This window comes from Oncorhynchus gorbuscha, linkage group LG03 (assembly GCF_021184085.1).
Source record: "Oncorhynchus gorbuscha isolate QuinsamMale2020 ecotype Even-year linkage group LG03, OgorEven_v1.0, whole genome shotgun sequence".
NCBI lineage: Eukaryota > Metazoa > Chordata > Actinopteri > Salmoniformes > Salmonidae > Oncorhynchus > Oncorhynchus gorbuscha.
The window spans coordinates 101,073,012-101,091,693 of record NC_060175.1 but is presented as its reverse complement, the minus strand read 5'-3'; the positions used below and the strand labels follow the sequence as shown (position 1 = coordinate 101,091,693).

General features: G+C 40.5%; 1 protein-coding gene across 3 annotated transcripts in view; it reads right to left on the bottom strand.

The window, feature by feature from the left end:
- The window catches only part of LOC124032375 (AMP deaminase 2-like), a 95,213-nt gene that overhangs the window by 25,287 nt on the left and 51,244 nt on the right, over nt 1-18,682 (bottom strand). For 2 of the 3 annotated variants that reach the window (XM_046344736.1, XM_046344738.1), the window contains 9 exons: nt 15,021-15,145; nt 14,747-14,877; nt 12,700-12,768; nt 11,800-11,911; nt 11,393-11,579; nt 7,962-8,109; nt 7,269-7,358; nt 2,966-3,095; nt 2,142-2,336 (listed from right to left, as the gene is read on the bottom strand). In XM_046344736.1, the coding sequence (XP_046200692.1) occupies nt 2,142-2,336; nt 2,966-3,095; nt 7,269-7,358; nt 7,962-8,109; nt 11,393-11,579; nt 11,800-11,911; nt 12,700-12,768; nt 14,747-14,877; nt 15,021-15,145 (1,187 nt within the window). Of the gene's footprint in view, nt 1-2,141; nt 2,337-2,965; nt 3,096-7,268; nt 7,359-7,961; nt 8,110-11,392; nt 11,580-11,799; nt 11,912-12,699; nt 12,769-14,746; nt 14,878-15,020; nt 15,146-18,150; nt 18,359-18,682 lie in introns of those variants that run through there. The other variant, XM_046344737.1, reaches the window with a different exon arrangement.

Below are 18,682 nucleotides of genomic sequence, written 5' to 3'. Positions count from 1 at the left end.
CCTACTACTAGTCTAGTTTATATTATATATATATGATACCTACTACTAGTCTAGTTTATATTATATATGTATCATACCTACTACTAGTTTATATTATATATGTATGATACCTACTACTAGTTTATATTATATATGTATGATACCTACTACTAGTCTAGTTTATATTATATATATATGATACCTACTACTAGTCTAGTTTATATTATATATGTATCATACCTACTACTAGTTTATATTATATATGTATGATACCTACTACTAGTTTATATTATATATGTATGATACCTACTACTAGTTTAGTTTATATTATATATGTATGATACCTACTACTAGTTTATATTATATATGTATGATACCTACTACTAGTTTATATTATATATGTATGATACCTACTACTAGTCTAGTTTATATTATATATATATGATACCTACTACTAGTTTATATTATATATGTATGATACCTACTACTAGTATAGTTTATATTATATATGTATCATACCTACTACTAGTTTATATTATATATGTATGATACCTACTACTAGTTTATATTATATATGTATCATACCTACTACTAGTTTATATTATATATGTATGATACCTACTACTAGTCTATATTATATATGTATGATACCTACTACTAGTCTATATTATATATGTATGATACCTACTACTAGTTTATATTATATATGTATGATACCTACTACTAGTCTATATTATATATGTATGATACCTACTACTAGTCTATATTATATATGTATGATACCTACTACTAGTCTAGTTTATATTATATATATATGATACCTACTACTAGTTTATATTATATATGTATGATACCTACTACTAGTTTAGTTTATATTATATATGTATCATACCTACTACTAGTTTATATTATATATGTATGATACCTACTACTAGTTTAGTTTATATTATATATGTATCATACCTACTACTAGTTTATATTATATATGTATGATACCTACTACTAGTTTATATTATATATGTATGATACCTACTACTAGTTTAGTTTATATTATATATGTATCATACCTACTACTAGTTTATATTATATATGTATGATACCTACTACTAGTTTAGTTTATATTATATATGTATCATACCTACTACTAGTTTATATTATATATGTATGATACCTACTACTAGTTTAGTTTATATTATATATGTATCATACCTACTACTAGTTTATATTATATATGTATCATACCTACTACTAGTTTAGTTTATATTATATATGTATCATACCTACTACTAGTTTATATTATATATGTATGATACCTACTACTAGTTTATATTATATATGTATGATACCTACTACTAGTTTAGTTTATATTATATATGTATGATACCTACTACTAGTTTATATTATATATGTATGATACCTACTACTAGTTTATATTATATATGTATAATACCTACTACTAGTTTAGTTTATATTATATATGTATGATACCTACTACTAGTTTATATTATATATGTATGATACCTACTACTAGTTTAGTTTATATTATATATGTATGATACCTACTACTAGTTTATATTATATATGTATGATACCTACTACTAGTTTAGTTTATATTATATATGTATGATACCTACTACTAGTCTATATTATATATGTATGATACCTACTACTAGTCTATATTATATATGTATGATACCTACTACTAGTTTATATTATATATGTATGATACCTACTACTAGTCTAGTTTATATTATATATGTATGATACCTACTACTAGTCTAGTTTATATTATATATGTATGATACCTACTACTAGTAAATGATCCTAACCTTTGTTGTTAGTTCCCCTAACTGCCAACGTAAATTTCCCGTAGTTCTCCTTTGTTTTTATAGTGCAACAAGCAACCTGGTCTTAGAAAAAGACGTATAGGACTGTACATCCTCCAAGATGTATGATAAGTCATTTCATCCATCTTGTATGCAATTGTACGACCGGGTACGAATATACACCCAGTAATTGGTGTGACACTGTACAACCACAATTCCATTCATAATGCAACCTAATGTAACATTATATATCATACTAAATGAAGTCCACCTATTTACGTACATAATAATCCGAATTACTCGGAGACCATGTTGCCCTCACCAACCACCACTTACAGCATGCATATCCAGTGTGTCCACACTCAGGTCGAAGGCTGTGAGGTTCATGGTTTGGAACACCTCCATGAGCGTCTGTCCCTTGCCTCTCTCCACATGGACAATCTCCCCTGGATACTTCTTCATGGCCCTCTTGATGAACCTCAGCAGGTGTTTCTGGTTCATACAGGATGCGGCGTGGATATGGGTATCCACCTGGGTTTACAAGGAATCACAGACATAGAAGATGGATTAGGGCACTTTATCATGATGCAACCATAGGATGGGCGTGGTTACATTCAAGGTATCTTCCTTCCTGCTCTGAGGAGAGTGGTTCCAGTCAAGGTTTCTTCCTTCCTGCTCTGAGGAGAGTGGTTCCAGTCAAGGTTTCTTCCTTCCTGCTCTGAGGAGAGTGGTTCCAGTCAATGTTTCTTCCTTCCTGCTCTGAGGAGAGTGGTTCCAGTCAAGGTTTCTTCCTTCCTGCTCTGAGGAGAGTGGTTCCAGTCAAGGTTTCTTCCTTCCTGCTCTGAGGAGAGTGGTTCCATTCAAGGTTTAGGGTTAGGTTTAGAGTTAAGAGGGACCTTGCATACATTGGAGAAGTCTCTTTGATAAACTTATGTTGCAGACTTCTTGGTGTTACAGGTTTAGGGTTAGACTTAGGGTTAAGTTTAGGGTTAGACTTAGGGTTAAGTTTAGGGTTAGACTTAGGGTTAAGTTTAGGGTTAGACTTAGGGTTAAGTTTAAGGTTAGACTTAGGGTTAAGTTTAGGGTTAGACTTAGGGTTAAGTTTAGGCTTAGACTTAGGGTTAAGTTTAGGGTTAGACTTAGGGTTACGTGGGACTTACCTTGCGTATGTTGTAGAAGTCTCTATGAGGGACTTTCTTCTGAGCTGCCAGCTCCTTCATCTCATTCAGCAAGATGTGCATCTGGAACTTAGAACTCAGGTACTGTAACCGACGGTAACAGAACGACTTCCTGTGGTAGTGAATAAGCACATTGTGTCAAATAAAATCATACGTTATGCCTTTAGGTCCATAAAAAAATATCTATACACTTTACAGTGAAACAATACATGATGAATACTTTTACAGTGAAACAATACATGACCAATACTTTACAGTGGAACAATACATGACCAATACTTTACAGTGAAACAATACATGACCAATACTTTACAGTGGAACAATACATGACCAATACTTTACAGTGGAACAATACATGACCAATACTTTACAGTGGAACAATACATGACCAATACTTTACAGTGGAACAATACATGACCAATACTTTACAGTGGAACAATACATGACCAATACTTTACAGTGGAACAATACATGACCAATACTTTACAGTGGAACAATACATGACCAATACTTTACAGTGGAACAATACATGACCAATACTTTACAGTGAAACAATACATGACCAATACTTTACAGTGGAACAATACATGACCAATACTTAACAGTGAAACAATACATTAACACGTTACAGTGAAACAATACATTAACAACACTTTACAGTGAAACAATACATTAACAACACTTTACAGTGAAACAATACAACTACAACACTTTACAGTGAAACAATACATTAACAACACTTTACAGTGAAACAATACATGACCAATACTTTACAGTGAAACAATACATTAACACGTTACAGTGAAACAATACATTAACAACACTTTACAGTGAAACAATACATTAACAACACTTTACAGTGAAACAATACAACTACAACACTTTACAGTGAAACAATACATTAACACTTTACAGTGAAACAATACATTAACACTTTACAGTGAAACAATACATTAACAACACTTTACAGTGAAACAATACATTAACAACACTTTACAGTGAAACAATACATTAACAACACTTTACAGTGAAACAATACATTAACAACACTTTACAGTGAAACAATACAACTACAACACTTTACAGTGAAACAACACATTAACAACACTTTACAGTGAAACAATACATTAACACTTTACAGTGAAACAATACATTAACAACATTTTACAGTGAAACAATACATTAACACTTTACAGTGAAACAATACATTAACAACACTTTACAGTGAAACAATACATTAACAACACTTTACAGTGAAACAATACAACTACAACACTTTACAGTGAAACAATACATTAACAACACTTTACAGTGAAACAACACATTAACAACACTTTACAGTGAAACAATACATTAACAACACTTTACAGTGAAACAACACATTAACAACACTTTACAGTGAAACAATACATTAACACTTTACAGCGAAACAATACATTAACAACACTTTACAGTGAAACAATACATTAACACTTTACAGTGAAACAATACATTAACACTTTACAGTGAAACAATACATTAACAACACTTTACAGTGAAACAATACATTAACAACACTTTACAGTGAAACAATACATTAACACTTTACAGTGAAACAATACATTAACATTTTACAGTGAAACAATACATTAACACTTTACAGTGAAACAATACATTAACACTTTACAGTGAAACAATACATTAACACTTTACAGTGAAACAATACATTAACAACACTTTACAGTGAAACAATACATTAACAACACTTTACAGTGAAACAATACAACTACAACACTTTACAGTGAAACAATACATTAACAACACTTTACAGTGAAACAATACATTAACACTTTACAGTGAAACAATACATTAACATTTTACAGTGAAACAATACATTAACACTTTACAGTGAAACAATACATTAACACTTTACAGTGAAACAATACATTAACACTTTACAGTGAAACAATACATTAACAACACTTTACAGTGAAACAATACATTAACAACACTTTACAGTGAAACAACACATTAACAACACTTTACAGTGAAACAATACATTAACACTTTACAGTGAAACAATACATTAACAACACTTTACAGTGAAACAATACATTAACAACACTTTACAATGAAACAATACAACTACAACACTTTACAGTGAAACAATACATTAACAACACTTTACAGTGAAACAACACATTAACAACACTTTACAGTGAAACAATACATTAACAACACTTTACAGTGAAACAATACATTAACAACACTTTACAGTGAAACAATACAACTACAACACTTTACAGTGAAACAACACATTAACAACACTTTACAGTGAAACAATACATTAACACGTTACAGTGAAACAATACATTAACAACACTTTACAGTGAAACAATACATTAACAACACTTTACAGTGAAACAATACAACTACAACACTTTACAGTGAAACAATACATTAACAACACTTTACAGTGAAACAACACATTAACAACACTTTACAGTGAAACAATACATTAACAACACTTTACAGTGAAACAATACATTAACAACACTTTACAGTGAAACAATACAACTACAACACTTTACAGTGAAACAATACATTAACAACACTTACAGTGAAACAATACATTAACACGTTACAGTGAAACAATACATTAACAACACTTTACAGTGAAACAATACATTAACAACACTTTACAGTGAAACAATACAACTACAACACTTTACAGTGAAACAACACATTAACAACACTTTACAGTGAAACAATACATTAACACTTTACAGTGAAACAATACATTAACAACACTTTACAGTGAAACAATACATTAACAACACTTTACAGTGAAACAATACATTAACACTTTACAGTGAAACAATACATTAACAACACTTTACAGTGAAACAATACAACTACAACACTTTACAGTGAAACAATACATTAACAACACTTTACAGTGAAACAACACATTAACACGTTACAGTGAAACAATACATTAACAACACTTTACAGTGAAACAATACATTAACAACACTTTACAGTGAAACAATACAACTACAACACTTTACAGTGAAACAATACATTAACAACACTTACAGTGAAACAATACATTAACACGTTACAGTGAAACAATACATTAACAACACTTTACAGTGAAACAATACATTAACAACACTTTACAGTGAAACAATACAACTACAACACTTTACAGTGAAACAACACATTAACAACACTTTACAGTGAAACAATACATTAACACTTTACAGTGAAACAATACATTAACAACACTTTACAGTGAAACAATACATTAACAACACTTTACAGTGAAACAATACATGAACACTTTACAGTGAAACAATACATTAACAACACTTTACAGTGAAACAATACAACTACAACACTTTACAGTGAAACAATACATTAACAACACTTTACAGTGAAACAACACATTAACACGTTACAGTGAAACAATACATTAACAACACTTTACAGTGAAACAATACATTAACAACACTTTACAGTGAAACAATACAACTACAACACTTTACAGTGAAACAACACATTAACAACACTTTACAGTGAAACAATACATTAACACTTTACAGTGAAACAATACATTAACACTTTACAGTGAAACAATACATTAACAACACTTTACAGTGAAACAATACATTAACAACACTTTACAGTGAAACAATACATTAACAACACTTTACAGTGAAACAATACAACTACAACACTTTACAGTGAAACAACACATTAACAAGACTTTACAGTGAAACAATACATTAACAACACTTTACAGTGAAACAACACATTAACAACACTTTACAGTGAAACAATACATTAACACTTTACAGTGAAACAATACATTAACAACACTTTACAGTGAAACAATACATTAACACTTTACAGTGAAACAATACATTAACACTTTACAGTGAAACAACACATTAACAACACTTTACAGTGAAACAATACATTAACAACACTTTACAGTGAAACAATACATTAACACTTTACAGTGAAACAATACATTAACAACACTTTACAGTGAAACAATACATTAACACTTTACAGTGAAACACTACATTAACAACACTTTACAGTGAAACAATACATTAACAACACTTTACAGTGAAACAATACATTAACACTTTACAGTGAAACAATACATTAACAACACTTTACAGTGACACATTAAAGACAAACAACAAACAAAGAATAAAAGTGTACAAGAGAACAAAACACTGTACATAAGTAAATCAATAAAAGACAGAGTCTGTCTGTGTACAGTACTCACACAGGTCCGTTGATGATGAGAGCCATCATGACGTTCATGTCATTGATGTAGTCCTGTAGGTCTGGATAAGGAAGCTCCAACTCTGTGCTCCTGACATCACAGTGACAACGTCATGACAGTGCATGTTTTAAAAGGGACACTATAACATGATCTACTGTACATGCCATGGGTCAATTCCAAGAATTAAATTCCCAAATCATTATTATTTCCAACAATTTGACCACATCCACTTTGAATTCAGTTCCCACAGGCTTTCCGGCTGATCATGCCACTGTTCAGATAGCCTAGCTATACTGGAAATAAAGGAATACAGGTTGAAATGATTCAAAACAAATCCTACAGTCAATTTTGTATGCTATGTGCATTAAAGCCATTAACTGGGAAATACCATATATTCCAATTAAATTAAATTCCAAAGATTAAAATGTGTTTACAATTTCAATTAAATTCCAATTAAAAAAGTTAAAACAAAAAGTTAAATAAACATTTAATTCAATGTAAATTCTCAATAATCAAATTATTATTAATTATTATTAATTAAAAAAATAAAAATCGGCCTTGCTACATGCTGATGACAAGTTTTATAACGTATTACAGCAGAATATAATTATTTACACCTGCAGGTTTTAAGTGAAGTGTTACCACAGCAATTCAAGTGGGAGAAAGATTTAATGGAAGAAACCAATGTCTCACTTCTCCATTGTGTCCTTATTAGTGTAGATGTGGACGACACCGTTTACCATCTTGCAGCCATAGCCTATATCAGGAGGCATACAGGCGGGTTCCTGGTTCTCGTAAGGGTGAGTGGTGGAGACGGGAGGATGGACCGTCTGGTCTAAATCTAGAATACAATAGAGTACAATAGAATAGAATCAAAAAGAAAAGAATTCAATAGAATAGAATCAATTAGAATATAATTAAATAGAATATAATCAAATAGAATAGAGTGCAATAGAATAGAATCAAATATAATATAATTGAATAGAATCAAATAGAACAGAGTACAATAGAATAGAATCAAAAATAATATAGTACAATAGAATAGAATCAAATCAAATATAATTAAATAGAACAGAATCAAAAATAAAATAATTAAGTAGAAAATAATCAAATAGAATAAAGTAGAATAGAATAGAATAAAATAGAATATAGTACAAAATAATAGAATCAAATAGAATAGAGTACAATAGAATACAATCAAATAGAATCTAATTAAAAATAAAATAATCAAATAGAATAGAGTACAATATAATATAATCAAATAGAATATAGTTAAATAGAATAGAATCAAATAGAATAGAGTAGAGTAGAAAGAATATACTGAACAAAAATATACAGTTGAAGTCAGAAGTACATACAACTTTGGAAGTATGCTTGGGGTCATTGTTCATTTGGAAGAACAAGTTGTGACCAAGCTTTAACTTCGTGACTGATGTCTTGAGATATTGCTTCAATATATCCACATCATTTTCCTACCTCATGCTGCCATCTATTTTGTGAAGTGCAACAGTTACTTCTTGACATGTCTTGAGATGTTGCCTCAATATAGCTACAACATTATCTTTCTTCATGATGCCATCTATTTTGTGAAGTGCACCAGTCCCTCCTGCAGCAAAGCACCCCCACAACATGATGCTGTCACCCCCGTGCTTGACAGTTGGGATGGTGTTCTTCGGCTTGCAAGCCTCCCCCTTTTTCCTCCAAACATAACGATGGTCACTATGGCCAAACAGTTATATTTTTGTTTCATCAGACCAGAGGACATGTCTCCCAAAAGTATGATCTCTGTCCCCATGTGCAGTTGCAAACCGTAGTCTGTTTTTTTTCGGGTGGTTTTGGTGCAGTGCCTTCTTCCTTGCTGAGTGGCCTTTCAGGTTATGTCGATATAGGACTCGTTTTACTGTGGATATAGATACTTTTGTACCTGTGTCCTCCAGCATCTTCATAAGGTCCTTTGCTGTTGTTCTGGGATTGATTTGCACTTTTCGCAACATAGTACGTTCATCTCTAGGTGACAGAACGCGTCTCCTTCCTGAGCGGGATGACGGCTGCGTGGTCCTATGGTGTTTATACTTGCGTACTATTGTTTGTACAGGTGAACGTGGTACCTTCAGCCGTTTGGAAATTGCTCCCAAGGATGAACCAGACTGAGGTCTTGGCTGATTTCTTTAGAATTTCCCATGATGTGAAGCAAAGAGGCAGTGAGTTTGAAGGTAGGCCTTGAAATACATCCACAGATACACCTCCAATTGACTCAAATAATGTCAATTAGCCTATCAGAAGCTTCCAAAGCCATGATATAATTTTCTGGAATATTCCAAGCTGTTTAAAGGCACAGTCAACTTAGTATATGTAAACTTCTGACCCACTGGAATTGTGATACTGTGAATTACAAGTGAAATAATCTGTCTGTAAACAAAGTAGATGTCCTAATCGACTTGCGAAATTTTTGGAGTGGTTGAAAAACTAGTTTTAATGATTCCAACCTAAATTTATGTAAACTTCCGATTTCAACCGTAAATTGCAACATGCAACAATTTCAAAGATTTTACTGAGTTACAGTTCATAGAAGTTAGTCAATTTAAATAAATTCATTAGGACCTAATGTATGGATTTCACATGACTGGGCAGGGGCGCAGCCATGGGTGGCCATAAGCTCCCCCAATTGGGAGGCAGGTCCACCCACTGGTGAGCCAGGATCAGCCAATTAGAATTCGTTTCCCCCCACAAAAGGGCTTTATTACAGACCCTCAGCAATACTCCCCCTTCCTCCGCCTCAGATGATCCCACAGGTGAAGAAGTCGGATGTGGAGGTCCTGGGCTGGCATGGTTACACGTGGTCTGCGGTTGTGATGCCTGTTGGATGTACTGCCAAATTCTCTAAAATGATGTTGGAGGCGGCTTATGGTAGAGAAATGAACATTACATTCTCTGGCAAAAGCACTGTTGGACATTCCTGCAGTGAGCATGCCAATTGCACACTCCCTCAAAATTTGAGACAACCGTGGCATTGTGTTGTGTGACAAAACTGTACATTTTAGAGTGGCCTTTTAATGGCCCCAGCACAAGGTGCACCTGTGCAATGATCATGTTGTTTAATCATCTTCTTGATATGCCACACCTGTCAGGTGAATTTATTATCTTGGCAAAGGTGAAACGCTCACTCACAGGGATGGAAACAAATTTTTGCACAACATTTTAGAGAAATCTTTTTTTTTTTTGTGCGTATGGAACATTTCTGGGATCTTTTATTTCAGCTCATGAAAACATGGGACCAACACTTTACATGTTGTGTTTATATATTTTAGTTCAGTATATAATATAATTAAAGTTATTAGTCCGTCAGACACAGAACTTCTTCTTCTTCTTGCTGTGGTTCTAATCCCTGCAGATGGGTTGGAATGCCATCGCCATGACGATGTCCACACTGTATGTCAATGGGGATAATTCTCCCAATGGTCTGTACACTGTGTGACAGTCTGTGCTGCTAGGTGGTAGAGCAGATGGAGTGTGAAAATTACTTTGATTGATGATTATGAGACTGCTAGTCCGGAAGAGGCAAAATCATTGGCTGAGAGCCATTTGAAGTTGTGCTAACAGCAGATTAACCTTTGACAGTGTGTGGTTTCAAGTGTTGAATTTCAATGATGAAAATTCTCCCAGTTTGCACACAGTCTGCGCTAGGTGTTGTGGGCGTGCCTGTGTGCCTGTCTGTCTGCCTGTGTTACTCTGTGTGCCTGTCCGCCTGTCTGCCTGTGTTACTCTGTGTGCCTGTCCGCCTGTCTGTCTGTGTTTCCCTGTGTGTCTGTCCGCCTGTCTGTCTGTGTTTCCCTGTGTGTCTGTCCGTCTGTCCGTCCGTCCAGACCCGCCCGCCCGTCCGTCCGCCCGCCCGCCCGCCCGCCCGCCCGTCCGTCCGTCCGTCCGTCCGTCCGTCCGTCCGTCCGTCCGTCCGTCTGTCTGTCTGTGTTTCCCTGTGTGTCTGTCCGCCTGTCTGTCTGTGTTACTCTGTGTGTCTGTCTGCCTGTCTGTCTGTGTTTCTCTGTGTGTCTGTCTGCCTGTCTGTGTTTCCCTGTGTGTCTGTCCGCCTGTCTGTCTGTCTGTGTTTCTCTGTCTGTCTTCTCTACCTGCAGTAACAGAGGTCTCCGGGATCTCCTCGTATATGCCCATATCTAGAGGTCTGTCACTGAGCTCCTCCAGGTATCTGGCTGTTGTCCGACAGAAGCTCTGCATGGACAGGCCGATGTACTTCTCCCTGATGAACAAGGCCTTCACTACACACTTAGCAGCATCCAGCAGGTCTGTGAAGGGAACCTGGAGAGAGGGGGCGGGGAGAGAGGGCACAGGTTAGCCATTGGACCTTATAATACTTTATTTTACATTGTAATTTTTCAATCATCTTTTTTTCCTTTTCAACCCACACCCATGAGCTGCCACTGGAACAGTTTTTAGAGGTTAGCTAAGTGCCTTGCTCAAAGGCCCTACGGCAGGATATGGTATGGAGGGTTTTTTGGGGGATATTTCTGTGACCTACCCCACATTTCTCCTCTCCAGAGATGGTGACCCGCTGGTACTCCTTCTCTCCTTCCCGTTCGTTCTCCTTGGGGTACAGGTCCATGAATGCCTGGCTCTGCTCCTTCAGGTATCTAACACAAGACGATAGGCCTGGTGTATTCAAATGTTACCCCACGAGGTCTGGAGACCACTGCATTTTTATTCTACCTGATAATTAATTGCGCCCAGCTGGTGTCCCAGGTCGAAATCATTCCCTGATTAGAGGGCTAGAATGCAAAAAAAACTGTGGACTGTCTCCGAGGACCAGAGTTCAATATGAAGGTGATAGGGGAAGAGAAACGGTTCATAGACAAGACTGTTAGCCAGCTGAGCTAAAGCCAAGACTGCTAAACTGTATGAGAGATAAACTATATGTGACCGACCAGGGTACTCTGCATGCCACAAGACTCTGTTAGCCTGCTGAGCTAAAGCCAATGCATTGGCTAGCAGAGCTAATGTGAGTCTCCTTACTGTATTCACTCTAGGTCAGTAACTAGAGGAGCTAATGTGAGTGTCCTTACTGTATTCACTCTAGGTCAGTAGCTAGAAGAGCTAATGTGAGTCTCCTTACTGTATTCACTCTAGGTCAGTAACTAGAGGAGCTAATGTGAGTGTCCTTACTGTATTCACTCTAGGTCAGTAACTAGAGGAGCTAATGTGAGTGTCCTTACTGTACTCACTCTAGGTCAGTAGCTAGAAGAGCTAATGTGAGTGTCCTTACTGTATTCACTCTAGGTCAGTAACTAGAGGAGCTAATGTGCGTATCCTTACTGTACTCACTCTAGGTCAGTAGCTAAAGGAGCTAATTTGAGTATCCTTACTGTATTCACTCTAGGTCAGTAGCTAAAGGAGCTAATGTGAGTATCCTTACTGTACTCACTCTAGGTCAGTAGCGCTGTCAGTCTTCATTAACTCCTGTTTGGCTCGCAGAAGGATATTTGGCTCAAACCTGTAGAAGACATAATGAAAAGCTTTTTTAGAAACTTCAACATGATCCCTTTGGGATCCATGATGACTTGTTGCTGAATACTAATTATCTCTCTCCTTTCTCTCTCTCTCTTCTCTCCCTCTCCCTCCCCCGCCCCTTCCTCTCTGTCTCCCTCCCTCCCTCTCCCGCCCTTCCTCTCTGTCTCTCTCCCTCCCTCTCCCGCCCTTCCTCTCTGTCTCCCTCCCCCAACCTCCCTCCCTCCCCCAACCTTCCTTCCTCCCTCCCTCCCTCCCCCAACCTTCCTCCCTCCCCCAACCTCCCTACCTCCCCCAACCTCCCTCAACCTTCCTTTCTGTCTCCCTCCCTCCCTCCCTCCCTCCCTCAACCTTCCTCTCTGTCTCCCTCCCTCCCTCTCCCGCCCTTCCTCTCTGTCTCCCTCCCTCCCTCTCCCGCCCTTCCTCTGTCTCCCTCCCCCAAACTTCCTCCCTCCCTTCCTCCCTCCCTCCCTCCCCTCTCTCCCTCCCTCCCTCCCTCCCTCCCTCCCTCCCTCCCTCCCTCCCTCCCTCAACCTTCCTCTCTGTCTCCATCACTCCCCCGCCCTCCCTCCCTCCCTCCCTCCCTCAACCTTCCTCTCTGTCTCCATCCATCCCTCCCTCTCCCGCCCTTCCTCTCTGTCTCCCTTCCTCCCTCTCCCGCCCTTCCTATCTGTCTCCCTCCCCCAACCTCCCTCCCTCCCTCCCTCAACCTTCCTCTCTGTCTCCATCCCTCTCCCGCCCTTCCTCTCTGTCTCCCTTCCTCCCTCTCCCGCCCTTCCTATCTGTCTCCCTCCCCCAACCTCCCTCCCTCCCTCCCTCCACCTCCCTCAACCTCCCTCCCTCCCTCCCTCCCTCAACCTTCCTCTCTGTCTCCATCCCTCCCCCGCCCTTCCTCTCTGTCTCCCTTCCTCACTCTCCCGCCCTTCCTCCCTGTCTCCCTCCCTCCCTCCCTCCCTCCCTCAACCTTCCTCTCTGTCTCCCTCCCTCCCTCCCCCGCCCTTCCTCCCTCCCTCCCTCAACCTTCCTCTCTGTCTCCCTCCCTCTCCCGCCCTTCCTCTCTGTCTCCCTCCCTCCCTCGCCCTCCCTCCCTCCCTCCCTCCCTCTCTGTCTCCATCCCTCCCCCGCCCTTCCTCCCGCCCCCCCTCCCTCCCTCCCTCCCTCCCTCAACCTTCCTCTCTGTCTCCATCCCTCCCCCGCGCCCTTCCTCTCTGTCTCCCTCCCTCCCTCCCTCTCTGTCTCCCTCCCTCCCCCGCCCTTCCTCTCTGTCTCCCTCCCTCCCTCTCTGTCTCCCTCCCTCCCTCCCCCGCCCTCCCTCCCTCCCTCTCTGTCTCCCTCCCTCCCTCTCTGTCTCCCTCCCTCCCTCTCTGTCTCCCTCCCTCCCCTCTGTCTCCCTCCCTCTCTGTCTCCCTCCCTCCCTCCCCGCCCTCCCTCTCTGTCTCCCTCCCTCCCTCTCTGTCTCCCTCCCTCCCTCCCTCTCTGTCTCCCTCCCTCCCTCTCTGTCTCCCTCCCTCCCTCCCTCCCTCTCTGTCTCCCTCCCTCCCTCTCTGTCTCCCTCCCTCCCTCTCTGTCTCCCTCCCTCCTCTCTGTCTCCCTCCCTCCCTCCCTTCCTCTCTGTCTCCCCCCCCCTCTGTCTCCCTCCCTCCCTCCCTTCCTCTCTGTCTCCCTCCCTCCCTCTCTGTCTCCCTCCCTCCCTCTCTGTCTCCCTCCCTCCTCTCTGTCTCCCTCCCTCCCTCCCTGTCTCCCTCCCTCCCTGTCTCCCTCCCTCCCCGTCTCCCCTCTGTCTCCCTCCCTCCCTCCTCCCTCCCTCCCTCCCCTCTCTGTCTCCCTCCCTCCCTCCCTCCCTCTCTGTCTCCCTCCCTCCCCCTCCCTCCCTCCCTCGCTGTCTCCCTCCCTCCCTCTCTGTCTCCCTCCCTCCCTCTCTGTCTCCCTCCCTCCCTCTCTGTCTCCCTCCCTCCCTCTCTTACTTGACATCCTGGCTGATCTGTCTCTGTAGTCGTTGTCGTCTCTCCTCCAGCTGTTCTATGGGACTGTCCTCAGGGAACTCATAAGGGGCGCTGAGCATATCACACTCTGCTAAGCTGCGGGAGAACAGCTCCTACATGGAGAACAGAGAGAGTAGCTTGTTTAGAAATAAGTTACATTTTTGTTATTAACGATTTTCAATTGAATTTATCCACCTGTGTGGCTGGAATTGTATTGTTAAATGATCACAAATTCCATTCTTTCCATCTCACTTACCTCAGCAATTTCCTTGTACTTGCCGTCCATGGAGGTGCGTAGGTCAATTGTCTGTTTCAGCACCACGGGGATCCCTGGCAAAGAATGCTGGGAAGTCAGGAAGTGGCGGGCACCTCTGCGGTCAACTAGAGAAAGAGAGAGAGAGAGGAAGGAGAGACAGGAAGGAGAGAGAGAGATGGAAGGAAGAAAGAAAGAAAGAAAGAAAGAAAGAAAGAAAGAACAGAGAGAGATAGAGAGTGATAAAGAGAGAGAGGAAGGAGAGAGCGAGAGAGATGGAAGGAAGAAAGAACGAAAGGAAGAAAGGAAGAAAGGAAGAAAGGAAGGCAGGAAGGAAGGAAGGAAGGAAGAAAGGAAGAAAGGAAGAAAGGAAGAAAGGACAGAGAGAGATAGAGAGTGATAAAGAAAGAGAGGAAGGAGATAGAGCGAGAGAGATTGTGATGCCAATCTGCACCGTGCCAAATCAGATGTTTCCAAGATCAGGTTTCTTTCCCCGTTTTACTAAGCTTAGCCTACTCCACAGTTCATAAACCCGGAAGGCACAGAAGCCACATACGCGTGTTACTCTCAGCCTGACGACGGTCAGGACAATATACAGAGCAGAGCCAAAACAGTAACCCAGCCCAGTGCTGGAGGTCTGAACTCAGCCACTGTTTCTGCCTCCAGACACAATGGACCATTCAGGTGGAGCCTGAATCCCATCAACAATACACTGGCCATGTTGCCAGCACAGGATTCAATGTCTCCATGTTGATTGAGCAAATGCAGTCGCAAGAAAAACAATAACATTCTAACTACAGTTACAAGACCTGGGCCAAGGGTCAAGGGGCTCATTGAACAGTACAAGCTGTTCAACTATGGAAAGATATCTGATGTAGGAACATGTGAATACAACATGGTTGAAAACAGTTCAGACATCCAGACTGCCAGACAGCCCAACAGACAGCCAGACAGACAGCCAGACATCCAGACTGCCAGACAGCCCAACAGACAGCCAGACATCCAGACTGCCAGACAGCCCAACAGACAGCCAGACAGACAGCCAGACATCCAGCCCGACAGCCAGCATCCAGACTGCCAGACAGCCCAACAGACAGCCAGACAGACAGCCAGACATCCAGCCCGACAGACAGCCCGACAGACAGCCCGACAGACAGCCCGACAGACAGCCCGACAGACAGCCCGACAGACGACAGACAGACAGACAGACAGACAGACAGACAGACAGACAGACAGACAGACAGACAGACAGACAGACAGACAGACAGACAGACAGACAGACAGACAGACAGACAGACAGACAGACAGACAGACAGACAGACAGACAGACAGACAGACAGACAGACAGACAGACAGACAGACAGACAGACAGACAGACAGACAGACAGACAGACAGACAGACAGACAGACAGACAGACAGATATGGTATTTACAATGACAGCCTACCGAGGAACAGTGGGTTAACAGCCTTGTTCAGGGGCAGAACGACAGATACCGTGGGACTCGAGATCTATACCAAGGTGCGTTGAAACTGTTCTGGCTCGTGATGACCCCAACGCCCTATTAAGACACTTTATGTTGGTGTTTCCTTTATTTTGACAGTTACCTCTGCGTGTGTGTGGAGGGCAGTATGCTTCCAGTGGCAATAATAGCAGCGCTAAGACTTATGGGCCTGTATGTATCGGATCCCCTAATGGCTGCTATATTTAGATAATCTAACGGTTACGTAACTCCCCATCCACACAATACACACCAAGGAGAAACTCATCCCCAGCAGGCACGTTTCACACACTGCTACATTTTGTACTTGGCTCTACAGGGTAGCATCCATTATGGCTCTACAGGGACACAGTTGGAAGAGATACATGGTATCATGGCAATAATCTGTACGGATCATAGATTCTGCTTGTACTATATGGAACCTCAGCTAACCAAATCTCAGATTTACCAATAACTTAGATTTGACCCGGAAACACAACAATGCCCCTGCAAAATCATTGACTAGGACAATCAGTCAATCATGTCTCCAGGTATTCAGGTAATACAGTTAATACATAACATTGGTGCTCAGAATCATATCTTGAGTAGAGTCTGGAACATAACATTGGTGCTCAGAATCATATCTTGAGTAGAGTGTGGAACAAATTGGTGCTCAGAATCATATCTTGAGTAGAGTGTGGAACATAAAATTGGTGCCCAGAATCATATCTTGCATTTTCAACTAGTCCATTTGGTAGATTAAAGTTCCACAGTCTGTCATGAGAGACTATGTGAAAATAGTACAGAACATTTCTATATTATATATGAACACATGGTCACTTCTCCATTATTTTGTGGGATTCAATTGTAGGTGAGGCTTGACAAGGAGGTGTTATGGTATTCCTTTGATAATTGACTTCTCATCCAATGCATAATAACAACACATAGAATTGTAACATAGTCGGTCCTAACCCTAACCTTCATTGGGCTCTTTTCCTCCGAACCAGGGATGGTTCAAGCCAAACGCTCACATTTGAAAAGCACACCTGAGAACCGACCTGACCTCTCTGTTCTATCTCACCCGAAACTCGTGTTGTTGTCATCAACAGTCCTCAGGGAGGGATGACGATTAAATGAAAACCATCTGATACTAAGAACTGATACTAAGGAGAGTAAAGGTCAAAAGTGAAGGGTCGTCGCTTCCTGTTGTTAGGCTCTTATTATTTTAGAGTAAGTAACTCACGGATACTAGAGAACCTTTAACCAAGTTTAATTCTTCCCAAAGGTTCTGTACAGCTGTACCAAACCCGTATTACTCCCTTAAGGGGATGTGACCTCATCTCCTGACCTCAACCCCTCCTTCACCTAATCCACAGATGTCCATCTGTCTTTCCTGCATCAACACGGTTTTCTCCTCCCGTTCCCCAAAACACATATCCAAAGCCACTCTGTATTTCTTCAGATGCACTCCTTAATATACGATGCGTCTGTGCTCTATCATGTCCTTAATATCTCAATGTTCAAAATATCGACACTGTGTAATCAACCTCCTCAAAGAGAGGGCTGACCTCTGAACTCGTTCACACTACTGGTTTCCTGTTTTTGAGTTTTAGACGTTCCCAACAACACTCAGATCGTTGTGTCAAGTCCAAACCTGTACAGCTGTGGCTCCGGTGTCTCAGCGGATTAGAGCGTGGAGCCGGCAACACCATGGATGTTGTGGGTATTCATCAACGAGTATGTTTCCATTGACCATCAGCAGTAATGATAGCAAAGAGATTACTGATGCCATAGACTAAGACTACCACAATGCACCAGTTTCTACTCCGGGCGGGAGTATTATATTCCTACCGGAATATTACACAAGTCATTTTCTGGCGACAGGGTAGCAGAGGGTGAGAGAGAGAGAGAGAGAGAGAGAGGGTGAGGGGAGAGGGAGAGAGGAGAGAGAGAGGGTGAGGGAGAGAGAGAGAGAGGGAGAGGAGAGAGAGAGAGAGAGAGAGAGAGAGAGAGAGAGAGAGAGAGAGAGAGAGAGAGAGAGAGAGAGAGGGAGGGTGAGGGAGAGAGAGAGAGAGAGTGTGAGGGAGAGGAGAGAGGTGAGAGAGAGAGAGAGAGAGAGAGAGAGAGAGAGAGAGAGAGAGAGAGAGAGAGAGAGAGAGAGAGAGAGAGAGAGAGAGAGAGAGAGA